Source organism: Merops nubicus, unplaced genomic scaffold (genome assembly GCF_000691845.1).
Source record: "Merops nubicus isolate BGI_N331 unplaced genomic scaffold, ASM69184v1 scaffold12179, whole genome shotgun sequence".
In the NCBI taxonomy this organism is placed as follows: domain Eukaryota; kingdom Metazoa; phylum Chordata; class Aves; order Coraciiformes; family Meropidae; genus Merops; species Merops nubicus.
Window position 1 is genome coordinate 1 of NW_008633082.1, and position 13664 is coordinate 13664.

At 36.7% G+C, this 13664-nt stretch overlaps 1 protein-coding gene across 1 annotated transcript; it reads left to right on the forward strand.

The window, feature by feature from the left end:
- Window positions 1-792: 792 nt before the first annotated feature.
- On the forward strand, window positions 793-11795 carry LOC103780449 (protein kinase C epsilon type-like; the record flags this gene model as incomplete). The annotated part of the gene is made up of 7 exons (XM_008948126.1): window positions 793-828; window positions 2224-2309; window positions 4218-4350; window positions 7111-7253; window positions 8406-8502; window positions 9929-10143; window positions 11622-11795. Coding segments are annotated over exons 3-7 (732 nt in total), but the record flags the coding sequence as incomplete, so codon positions are not given.
- Window positions 11796-13664: the final 1869 nt, after the last annotated feature.

Genomic DNA, 13664 nt, shown 5'->3' on the forward strand with positions numbered 1-13664 from the left:
TTCCTGTGTTCCAGTTTATGTCTGATAAATTTAGAATTTAAAAACCTAGAATTTAGACTTCAGGCTGTCTACCTAGAACTAGACTTCTAACAATCCAGGAGTTTGGGAGCTCAGTGGTACAGGGTCTTTACCATTACGATACATGTCTACAACTACTGTTTAGAAATGGTTTACATACATTTTGGCTACTCACAATTTTCAGATATGGAAAAGCAGTGGACACAGTTGGTTTTTTTTTTCCAGCAACTCTTGATGTTTTCCAAAGTTACCTAGAGATACTGATTTGCATCTTAACACACCTAAGATCTGACATGATCCATAATTAATATTTCTTAAGAGTGTGTACTGAATCAGTGTTTCTTAATGTGAAACAATGGGAGTTGTACATTAATTCAACTACATTCCTCTCAGAAATGACTGCAGGTTAGGCTTTGCATTAGCTGAGATGATTTCAAGCAGCCCTACTGGCAAATGCAATCATCTGTCTGTTTACAGGTCTGCTTCTTTACTGTTTTAGGAGCTTGTGGCTTCCCTATGTACCCTATTTTATTATAGTAAATATGTCTTTGCTTCTGACTCTTTCATGACTCTGTCATCCTACCTGTTACCTCTTAGTGGCTGAAATGTGGTTCCTACTTTGAACTGGTCTTCATCTAGGCATGCAGATATCAGATTATTGGTTGTAAGAAACTATTCTTTTAAACTAGTGCATGCCCAATAATGAGAGGGAAAAATGTTTTTAATTTTTTAAAATATATATTCTTCATTTTCTAAAACAATGTTTTATTTTCAGGGGTGTAATAGGAAAACAGGGATACCAGTGTCAAGGTAAGAGAAAATCTACAGGGGGACAGGTTGAATAGATGTCTTATGTTACGATATATAACTAGTAAGATGTTTTTGTCAGGCATTGTATATGTAGAGAACCAAGAATTTAGCACAAGATGATCAGAATAAGTTTGTCTCAACAAAGATACAATTTTTGCAGCAAGTCATACTAAGATTTTTCAAAACTATTGGGTTTAGGCATCACATATGAAGTAGGGGCACAGTTAACGTTACTGAATAGCATATCCTACACATCTCTTGATGTACATTCAGCTGGGGAGGGTGTATCTGTGGATGTTTGCTTCATTTTTCACTTCTTGCATTTTAAAATAGTGAATTCTGTGTTCTGCTTAAGATTCTTTGTTTAAAAATGCCAGGTAATTGCAAAGACTACAATTAAATAGATGAGATAATTATAGAGGTCATCATTAGAGAAGCTTATAGCAAAGACTGCAGATATGCTTCATTTTCAACTCCATTTTCCAACTCTCTTTCTTGTACTCTTAATTTTGTACGCAGTCACTTCTTGGGATGATGTTTTTCTACTGAATTCTTGTCTGACAAGTAGAAGTAACCAAGTTATTGATGATTTTTCAGTTACAAAAGACTTGATGAAATCTCACTGTAAATAAATAAATGCAAATCATGGGTTTACATGCTGTAAGAATTACTGTATTAACATACAGCAGAGGAGCAGAGATTCCTTTAGTTCTGGTTTTTTTCCTTACAACAACCAAAGCTAGAAGAAAATGAAATTCATTGTTTCACTCTGAAGGATTTTTCTTTACTTAATGACCTTGAATCCTACAGTGTGATAGACCTTGTAATTTTTAATCTTACCTGTCGTATCTGCAGAAGTTATTCATTGATTAAGTAAGCAATATGAATATCAACAAAGCATTTTTGCCTCCTGAAACCTTTTACTGTTACCAGTTTATGATAAAGTGTTACAGAAAGAATGTTCGACTTTGTTTTTTTCTGTTCTTTGACTTTTACAATGAGTTATCTCTATGTCTCTTTTCCTCTGGAAGCTCTTCAGACACAAATTGTTTTTGCCATTGTCTCTCATATAATCTGGATATCATGGACTTTATCAGATAAAGAAATCAAATACCTAAAGATTGAAAAAAATTGTGGTTAATATTTCAGAAGGTAATTTGTAGGTTTAAATATTGAGATTTTTGGCAGATAGCTTTTAGTACTCTTAAAATTCTTTGGTCTCTTCAAAGTCTATTGTCTTCTGCCTTTGTAGGCCAGACTTACTCATAGGACTCAACAAGACACCAGTCAATGGCAGCCTTTCAATCCCAGTATTTCTAGTCTTCTGAGATGAGTCTCTTGCTTTCAAATCAATTTTCATGAAAACTCATTCTTTTATCTGTTTTTTGTTTATAGTTTGCACTTGTGTAGTCCACAAGAGATGCCATGAACTTATAATAACGAAGTGTGCTGGCTTAAAAAAACAGGAAACTCACGATGAGGTAAATGTTTATAAAATAAATTTTCTAGATAAAACTCCGTCTTTCATCTGCTCATAGTGTCATCTCCTCTGTTTAATCAATAAATGCTACAGACTTCTTTGTGCCCTTCTGGTTGTAATGTGATGTAGCATTTATTTTGGAATGACAGATTACCATAACAGTTTTGTTTATATGGGAATTATTATACAGCAGTTTATTTCTATTCAGTAAACTTTTTATAACATCTGAATGCTTAAAGTAGTCTCAGTGAGCCCTTTCCACTCCTTTTAATTTTTAACATTCTTCATTTCTGAGTTAATAAGAGTTTTGTCATTTTATTTCAAAAGAAGCAGGCTGGGACCCTTTATCCCTTAACTGCATTTTGAGTGTCTGAGTCATTAGCAGCTGATAGGCTAGGCAGTATGCTTAAATATCTTACATCAACATAAAAAACTGCCCAGAATTTGCTTGCACAGTCTCACCTCAACAAAGACTACATCAGAACTGTCAGAATGTAGGACAAAAACCAGTTGTATATTGAAGAAGGCCCATGGATATTGTACAAGATGGTAGAGGTAGCACAAGATGCTGCATGGCTAGCAGGTTTTCCAGCACAATTACTCCCCACCTCCAGCCAGCTTTTATATATTAATGGAATTAACATAATACGTGCTTTATGTTAGGCATATTTGGTACATCCTGTTATGGCTGGGTTGGTAGGGGACAGTTGAAGGAGGGAGTGGGGTTTACAGGGTTTTTTTTGTACATAGTTGTAGCCCTCAGCTGTAACCAGTGAATGTTTTATCTTATACAGAACTTTTTTTGTTTGTATTTTAACAGAAAAGTAGAGAATGCTCACTGTCGTGTTCTATTTTGTGCAATAGCAAGGGCTATATTTCACCCTAGGCTTAGGTGAGGTAGTCTGGGTGATCCCAGTTCCTTGGCCACACAGAAAAAGTACATTTCTCAGATTTAATTATTAAAAAAACTATATGTGCTTGAAAAAGCCTAGTTTTTAATTACAAATTAGAGTTCTATGTAATGATCGTTTTAAGCCACTCTTTTAACTTTTATATGAATTTGACAGAGACAGTAACTGAGCTCATTTTTCCTGTGCAATTCACTACAGTTTTTCATACTAGAAACATACTTTGATCTCTGGTTCACAACCAGTATGGTACATGTGAAACTCTATCACTTGCATAGGGTTGTAATAAAGGACTGTGACTTGCTAGTGCTGTTTTTGCATAGTACTCACAGGAAGATAAAAAAACCTTGCATAAATTTATATTCCCAGGCTCCAGGCTGGTGGAGACTTGCATGTTTGCTGATATAATGCTCTCATTGTTTAGAAGGGGTACTAGATCACTGGAGAAAAGCCAGCAGTAATAGGAAAGGGAAAAAAAAACATGGAAATAAATCTCCTGTTACGCAGTGAGTGCTATGAAAACTTACCAATGACATCCTTTAACTAATAAGTAATCATACCTTGGCAGCCCTGAATACAACAATTTATCATTGTCATTTTCATAATCTGAAGAAGAGTGGGATATGAAAAGGTAAAGGGCTCATGATGTATTTCTCTTTCTTAGATCTGGTTTAGTTTGGTCTCCTGCTTCTATAACAATTGGGAGTGACTTCCTTGCACTTGCACATGAAGAGATCTTTCCTGATAGCTATGTATTTGTTCCCAGAAGCACTAGGAAGCAGACTTTATCTCCTGGACAACAGCAGCCCTTCTCCCTCTTTTCCCCAAACAGTGAGAAGAACTCTGGAGCTTGTGTATATCTAATGCAAAGCATCATCTGAGCGCAGATCTATTTCATCTTGTTTGAGTTCTGTGTGGTTTCAAAACATAACAGGGCCTTGGTCTACACTGATTATGAAGAAATTAATTAGAATAAAATATGCTGTGCTTTCCTTTTTCAGCAAGTGGGATCCCAGCGTTTCAGTGTCAATATGCCTCACAAGTTCAGCATTCACAATTACAAAGTGCCCACCTTCTGTGACCACTGTGGTTCATTGCTCTGGGGTCTTTTGAGACAAGGTTTACAATGCAAAGGTAAGGATTACCACCTCAGAGCTTTTAGTTTCCTTCTTGAGTGACTAGTAAACTTGGAAAGGCTTCAGGTTATTCTGTCTCTTCCAGCATGTACAAAAATGAATAGGAAGTAAATAGCAGACTGCTGTAAGGATGGGCATTATGGTTAGAAAATGGCCCTTTACACTGTCTGCAACACCAGATGCAGAGGACAGAGGTGCAGAAACATGTTTTGCACTCACTGCTGCATAGCTTTATTTCCACACCAGAAATCAGGAGTTGACAGAAATTTAGAAGCATGAGAATTTACATCCCTTCAGCTTCTATGCCTCTTGTGTTTTCAGTTTTGCAGTGATGGTTGGTTGTTAAATTTTTTAAACATCATTATTCCAGCTACTTTTCCTTTAATGCCATCTTCAAAAATTAGTATTGTGTATTGGCAAGGCTAGACAGAGCCAGTCCTGCCCCTGTGTTCTGGAAAACAAAGGATTCCTTATCTCCTGCAGGTGAAGGACTGTGAACTCTGTACAGTAACTGTAGATGATGTTACTGCTGGAAAGTGCACTCATGGCATTTTAGCTGACTAACAGAAATTACTGGTTCCATATCCCATGTTTCAAGGAGATCCACACATTCTAAATGGAGGAGAAAACAGTACAAACACTTGGAAAGGAAAATAATAGTTTGGAAATACTAAAGAAAATACCTCCAATAGTGAGTTGATGGGAATGAAGTCATGAACATTGCCAGGTTCTTAAAAAGTAGTACCTAATGAAATTAGAAGCATTTTTATTTTGTTACACCTTTATGTATGGGTAGGTCTATCTTTATAAATAGAAAAATTACGTACACTTCTCAACTGCAGAAACCTGGAGTCACATACAATATAAACATGCAGTCTAGGAAATATGGCCTTTGCAGTATTTAAGATGACACATAACTATGGGTGGAGGTCAGACCAAATGCTTCATATCACAAATTGCTGAGCAGCAAGGGAGAGAAGACATTTCTCTCATGGCAGTGATATCGTGAGAGTGTTGTGAAGTTCAAGCCTACCCTTGTGACTAGCTAGCGAGCGGTGACAGAATGTTAGACTATAAATACTGTTACTTTACTACTGTTGAAGATTTTGTTCAAATGCTATCTTAATTATGGTGGAGATATGTTCAGAGAAGCTTTTTAAATTAAACCTGACACTTTTTTTCTCTCTTTGATTTTTAATCAGAGCTATACTATCCCTCCACTTAATCTGTGAATATATTATGTAAAAATATATGTTCACTTCCATATTCTCTCTTAAGTACCATAGTGGTTTATTTGCTCTGAACTGTGGAAAATAATGTTATTTCTCACATAAATGTGTTTTCTGTAGCAGATGCATAGATACAATAGTTCAGGGAGCCTGTGTTGTTTGCTGTATGTTCATAAAATTAGTGCCTATAAAAATTCAGTGTTGTCTGCATGAAATCTAGAACTCACCTGATCTGGAAATGTCATTTTCTCTGTGCTTTGTTTTCTTTCTTAACAAGTGCTGAACTAATGCTTCCTTCTTCAGAGATATACTTGCTCGCCCAGTATGGTTATTAATACCATGGAAAGTGTATTCCAGAAGTTTAATCTTCTTCTGCTGGGTCACTGCTTATTCCTGTGCTTTGTTTTACAACAGTTCATGAAGTTGGAATGCACAGAATTTTCCTGCTTGCTTTTATTTCAAGCAGTTTAGTTCCTCAGTGTCCAGTGTTTTGGATCCTAGGTCAAACACTTCCATTGCCACCAAGCTTTGTCACCGAATATACGTGCACTTGAAAACACCATGTGTAGCAGTTTCTTTTTGCTGTTCTTGTGAGCTGAAACATATTTGAAAAGGAAAGACACCTGCTTTCTGATGTACGTGGTTACTGCCTCAGAGGCAAGTATCATTTGTTTCTTTAGGGCTTATATAGTGGAAGCATTGTTGATGAGCAATATAATGAGGTGCAGCTTTGAAAATACAGTAAGTAATTTTTTTCTTTTTCTTTAAGAGGTAATGAAGTGAGGAATTTGAGCAATTGGTTTTTAATCTGGTGTTTAATTACATTTGCAGTTTTGCTTGCTTTATGCTTTTCTCCACTAGAGGGTAGTGAAGACATAAGATAAAAATCTATGTGCCACTAACAAATCCACACTATGCTATTTTTAACAGAGCTGTGCCCCTTTACCATGTAACCTGGAAGCAATGTAACCTTGCTTTTTTTCCCTTTTACTAGTAAGCTAAGTTCAGGAGATGATGTTTAAGAGAAAACTCTTATAAATGGATTGTCATCTATAGAAAGAGAGTGTCTAGTGATGCCAAAGACTTTTATTAAAAACTTATAACACTGTTGGTTTTATGCCTGCCTACATAAGGAGTTAGATTACTTGAGTAAAATAAGAGTACGAAACTATGAGGAATTAAAGTTGTGCTCTCAGTATGACAGTGGACTGCTAAAATCCAAGCTCTGAAGAACTTTTCTTTAGATTTCTTAGTATTAACAGGATCATTAGGTATTTTCTTTTGTTCCTGTGTCTGTTCTGGGTAATGTGCTAAAAACACTGTTCTGCATTATCATAACAAAAGAATGATAAGTTAATAATTTTATATTAGCATTGATGCATCACTGCAAATCCAGATAAGTATTTTTCTACTGAAATTATATTTATTTGAAAAAGTTACTGGTAGGTCCAGTAAAGTGTGATTTAAATAAGACAAATGCATACCAAGGTAGTATTTAATTTGCTCTATCCCTTCACATTTCATTGCAGTTTGCAAGATGAATGTACATCGACGCTGTGAAACAAATGTGGCACCAAACTGTGGAGTGGATGCTAGAGGCATAGCTAAAGTTCTTGCAGATCTTGGAGTCACTCCAGATAAGATCACTAATAGTGGGCAGAGGAGGAAAAAGGTAATTTTGCAATGTAGAGTCACATAAAGTATGAGATAAGTATGCCTGTGTTGTAACTTTACTAGCTAGGGTTCAGTCCAACTCACTTGCAAAGAATTTTTTAAGTCAGTACAGAACTAAGACTTTGGGTTTTGAATTAAAAGTACAGATCATCTATTCTGAATTGTGGTGTGAAATTTATTTTAACCTGCTACAGCTTTGCAAACCTGGAGCCTATAAAGAGCCTGGAAGGATTTCTCCTTTATAATTTTGAGAAAGGAGATTTGACAGAAAGAAAGAATCTGACACAGCAGTTCCTAAAAACATAAATGTGTCTTTGGCTCAGAATTGGCATTGGATAGTTGATTGATTGAGACACAGGACTACTCCATCACATTGTAAATGCTGATAATTGAGCAATGTGCTGATTCTCATGAAGAGGAGCTGTTGGTGAGATGACAACTCCAGAGTTATCATCACTATTATAGGAGGAGCTAGGCTGTTCTAGAAATAAAAAACACAGGTCACCCCAAGTACATCCAAAGAATCGAGTTCTTCTGGATTGATATGTATCCTGGATCAGAATTTGGCCACACTTTTTATGTGTATGATTGTGCAACAGACCCACTGAGCTCACTTACAGAAACAGGCAATTCTTAACATAATTTCTTAAAACATTGCCATTTAGTTCTGTTTATTCCCCTGATTATTGCACACTTGGATCCCACGTACACTGTTTAAAAGTGTTACAGCAACGTAGAAAACTCAGGAGTACATTAACTGATCTGTGACTCCTGGGAAAGACATTGACATGTTACTGCATGAGTGAGTTTGCAGTGCTTTGTGATACTTGCTGTAGTTAAATGTAGTTACCAGAGAGATTTCTACACAGCCTCGTGGTCACTATTCAGAACTTTTCCACTTGCTGGATATGTTTGTTACATTTAGTTCAAGAACCTATTTTGCTTTAAGTTTCTGATTCTTCCTCTGCTTATGTTATGGTCTCCATTTGATGTGATGCCATCTACTGTGTGGTTGTGGTCCTGCCAGTGAGAATCTATAGGGGTTAGGAGATCTGCACTTCATACTTCTGCTTCTGAATTAATGTTGTTCAACTTCCTCTTGGCATGGGAGGATCTCATAGCTGAGTACCCCTTTTGGAATTGTTCTTAGCTAATTGCAGGTGCAGAGACTCAACAGCCAGTGCCTGGAAGCGCATCATCAGAAGAAGATAGGTCAAAGTCAGCACCAACTTCTCCATGTGATCAAGGTTGAACATCTCTTTTTATTTCTTAACTGATATGGATTGTCACATATTTTTCTTCTTTAGGAGGAGGAAAAAAGCTATCTGCCTCAGTCTCTGTGGAACCAAATCAGTGGTTTCTTAACACCAGAAAGTAATGCACTTGAAATTAGGAACAGCAAAACCTTTTATACCTTTATGTATTGCCTCCTTTCCATGTCAAACATTTGTGGTAATGAAATCCTCCATGCAGCTAGGCTGTGCTAACCTGTCTGTGTCAGCTCTGGAGTCTTTGTAAACCCATGTTTCCTTTCAGTGATTTTTTTCCTGCATGGATTTGGAGACAAATATCTTAATCTTTAGTGATACGACCTGTTTTCATTGAAATGAGCAACCTGATTGACAGAACATATGTCAGAAGCACTTTTTGAACCTGATCTGATTTTGGTTTTAAAAATCAGAAGTCTGGAAGGTGTCTTATGTAGCATCAGATGTATGGACTGTTGAATGAAAAATCTTTACTTTAAAACATAGGAAGATGGATACTTTGTATTAAATCCTTTGGAAATCATTTACAGCTGAGAAATTTCTTGGACTTGTTTCTAGGAAAGACAGTTCCAAAGCTCCATTGTAATAAGTACTGTAAAACTCTGAGTCCAGAACTGATTTAAATTTGTCAACTTCTTGCTTCACAGACAGTATTTCAGTTAAATATTTTTTTAAATAGCTGATGTTTAGATTAAAATAAAAATAAAGGATTTGCCTACATTCCCTCTGGAATTTCACAGTTGTGGCTGTCCAATAAAGTTGTTCCTTCCAAGGCCATGAGGCAGTACTGTGCAAGAGCCTGAGGCAGACCCTGTGGGCCATTATTCACCCGAAATCACTGTATTTAACACTGAGAAACCTTCCTAACCATTTAGCAGATCTACACAATCACTGCTTGAAGCAGCTCTAGGAAGTAGCCAAATACTTTATTGGCAGGCATGTGATAACAGCTGGAGCTGAGTAAGATGCTCCATTCATGTTGACTTCAAGGACTTGAACACCCAACTATGCTTTGAACTTTCAAAGATACAACTGTGAAATACTTAAGCAGGAAGATGAGTAAATGCTGCAGGAAGATACTGGCATTCGAAACAAAGTACTTCTCTGTGGTACAGGAACACCCAAAAATCACTGAAACAACTACTATTCTGACTTATCTTTCAAGTTTGGGATATGTCATTCTCTTAGGTTCATTTTAAAATGACACCCTTCCTGTTAGAGCAGGGGTTTGGCTGATTACAGTAAGGTGGGGAAAGAGTTTGCTAAATGTGCGTTCTTAGTCACAGAATGCTCTACGCAGCATTTGAGGATGATGAGTGTCCCTTCCCAAATCTGATACAGATTAACACAGGCTGGTTTTCTGATGGTTGTTTAGAACAAATACTTTTTTCTCACGTTTCCACAGAAATCAAAGAGCTGGAAAACAACATTAGGAAAGCATTATCATTTGACAATCGGGGAGAGGAACACAGAGCAACAGCTACAACGTCAACAGACAACCAGCTTAACAAACCTGGGGAGAATGGTGAAAATGGGGAGGTCAAGCAGGCCCAGACCAAGCGAATAGGCCTTGAAGAGTTCAACTTCATCAAAGTATTAGGGAAAGGCAGCTTTGGCAAGGTGAGTAGCTTTCAGGGTTTTATTTTAGTGATGTACAGGAGTTTTGTGACTGTACTGCTTTGAACTTCCTCATAGTAACATTCAGAAAGTGCTTCCACCTTAGTGCTTTCCTTTTACCCATTGGCAGCTTTTACCCCATGGGTCAGGAATATCAGCCTTCACATCAGCTAGCATATTGTGTGCTTTAGCTCACTTGGTTAACTAGGGTCAAGCCCTTTGAAACAAAATGTCCATGTTTCATTATTTCAGGATATTGGTAATGAAGACGTACCTTGAGTTACACACTTACTGCTCAACATTATAATTAGCTGTGGTCAAGCAGGAAAAATCATCCCAGTAATAATGCTGGGGAGTTCTGAGTTCATTCCCTTTCTAGGTAGCACCCAGTTCAAGTTTACTTATTTCACAAAAACAGTTTGTGTGCATGTTTTTTTTTCCTCAGTGGGTGTGTCCAGTACTGGAGGAAGCAGAACTCAAGCATTTCCACTCAGATAGGATGACTCCAAGAGGCTTAGGCACTGCCCAAAGTAACACAGCAGCAGAGATGTGACTCCCCAGATACCTTCCCACACTAGGGAATTGATGAGGGTGGAAGGGGCATTGCTCTGTTTGTGAGGCGTTGCTCTGTTTACAGGGCTTGTAGGTTTTCTTTTCACAGTGCTGTGCACCATGGAATCAAAGGGGAGCACTGAAATGTGAATCTTGTTTCACAAGTCCACTCTTCCTTCCTTGATATACTGGAACTGCAGATGCAGGGAAACGTGGCTGATGCAGCTCTATTGTCTCCCTGTTTTCTAATCCTTTCTCTAAAGATTACCCTGGCTCCAAGCCAGAACTGGCCTTACCAGAGTAGAGGACTTGAGCCTTAAACAATAGTACCAGTTAAAATCAACAACTTTAAAGCCACCAGAATCGTCTGTGGGATTGTTTACTAAGTTCATCACATAGCAATCTCTCTACCAAAAGTGGGAGATAAAAGTTGGAAATAAATTCCTGTTCTATATAAACTTCCTTCCTTTTCTTATTTTTTGAGATTTCACTAGTAGGGACTCATTGAGATATTTGAATGAGGGGATAAAAACGTTTTATCTTCTGTGTTCTTTAACAAACAAAATAGATACACCACCTGTTTCAAGTTTAAAGAGTACCAGAGGTATATCTTTCTAAAATTACAATCATTTCATCAACACAAAACTTCATTCATAACTTTTGAGATCTCACTAGTAGGGACTCATTGAGCTATTTGAATGAGGGGATAAAAATGTTTCATCTTCTGCGTTCATTAACAAACAAAATAGATACCACCTGTTTCAAGTTTATAGAGTACCAGAGGTATATCTTTCTAAAATAACAATCATTTCATCAACACAAAACTTCATTCATAACTGTCTTTATATTTTCGTGCAATCAAACTCACGCTAAGCCTGCATTTATGGAATCTGTTGTTCATATGTAAGAAGAATTTCTGTTTGGTTTAGGTAATGTTAGCTGAGCTGAAAGGGAAAGATGAAGTATATGCAGTGAAGGTCTTGAAGAAAGATGTCATACTACAAGATGACGATGTAGACTGTACAATGACAGAGAAGAGGATTCTGGCATTAGCACGGAAACATCCATATTTAACACAACTTTACTGCTGCTTCCAGACAAAGGTAAGCTACATGAGCCTTTTACCACTTTGTGCCTGGGGTACAATATTCTCTATTTCCAGAATAAAAGACAGCAATGTAAAAAGTACAGCAACATTTTGAAAATCTTTCTGGGAAGATTTTGACATTCCAGCATTCCAGTCGTATTGAACAGGGGTCATAGCTACTGTTAAATGGCATAAATACTATTACCTTCTAAGTACCAGGAGATGGCAGTAAATGAGTTTTAAAAAAAAAAAAAAAAAAAAGCATAAACCACAAAAAAAAACTACTGAGGTGCTGTTTTCTGGGTTTCTGGGTTTATTCTGTACATTAATAAGGTGTATCATTTGCTGAATTTAGTACAAATGATTTTAACATCCTCCTTTTGGAGTAAGAATTCTAAAATCATCTTGTCAGAAATCAGATTATGGCAGAACACTCACAGTCTCAGTTTTCTTGTGCTGTGTAGTATACAAAATGTTCAGAAAAGGAAGGAAATAGGTACACTACTTATCAAATAAGTTCCTGTAGTACTAATGCTTGAGGAGGAGGAAGAAGGAAAGGCAAAGAGAGCTGACAGAGAGAGCCTGTTACCATGCCATGTCCCGTTTTGGTAGGTTTTCATACAGAATTCCTCACCATAGCACATGTTTTGGACTTACTGCTTAAACATAAGTGAACATTTGGATAGTGTAGCAGACAGTAGGATTTCTGAATCCAGTCAGGTGCTTAAAACCAGTTGTGTTCACAGAATATTACTCATCTTCAGTTTTTCGCCTCTTACTTCTCTCTTGTCATTCAGCTGAGCTGACAATCAGCTGACTTGATTGTCCAGAAAGCTTTATGAACAAAAAAAAAAAACCCACAAAGTGAATCTGTCTTGCAGATAGAATACCAATCATATGTAAATGCATTTACAGAAGCATCCTTTATTTTTTATATGCTTGATAAAATGTTTATTATTTCAAAGCACCAAGGTTTGAACTTTTGCCTGTTGAACTAAATATGCCATTCATTTCAATGGGATGAGTTTTTGACCTGTAGGGAATAAGTTTAGATGTTAGTATATATGCATGTTTTAAATAAAACACTTGAAAAGCGACCAACTTCCTTCAAACCTCTGGTTTGTTTTTGTTTTGTTTCAGTGAGACACTACATTTGAGTATTTGATTCAATTGAATGGAAAAATTTGGCAGAGTAAATGAATAATTAAGTTGGCATATTGAAAAAAATCAAGAGTTACTAATGGTGTGTATGAATGAATGTGTGTCCATCTGTAAATACATATTCACATCTTACAGCCAAAACTCTGTATGGCACAGATGACCAATTGCAATAATTATGTGTGTAGAGTTACAGAAGAACTGTGACTAAGAGATCTTCCAGCCAAGTTGTCAGGAAATTAAACAGGGCAGTGGGAAAGCCATAGAAAAATGACTAGTAGGATCAAGATGATAGTGTGTTCAAATATGCAGATAACAAATGCTTAATATGTTTATGCAGTTCTTAAAATTGGAAAAATGCATTAGCATTTTATATGCTTTAAAGTTGTCATCAAAAAAGTGGCCTAGAATTGTGTGTATACGATTTGTGTCTTCAGAGGATGTTTCATGCATTCAGATTTTCATTTTATTTGAATATGGAAGAGTATGTGAAAATACTTAAAATGTTTTTATGTATTATTTTAAAATTGATGAGTAGAATTGGGCATATTATTTCAGATTAAGAAAGTGATAAAAACGTTGTACTGGGGTGAGGGATAAGCTGGGTGAACAGAAAGGGACTCTTAGGACTACGGTAGGCTGCACTCACTGAAGTGTAAATAACTCTGTCAGCAGCCTGATGTCAATCATGTGGCAGAACATCAACAAAGATAAGTTTTACATAAAG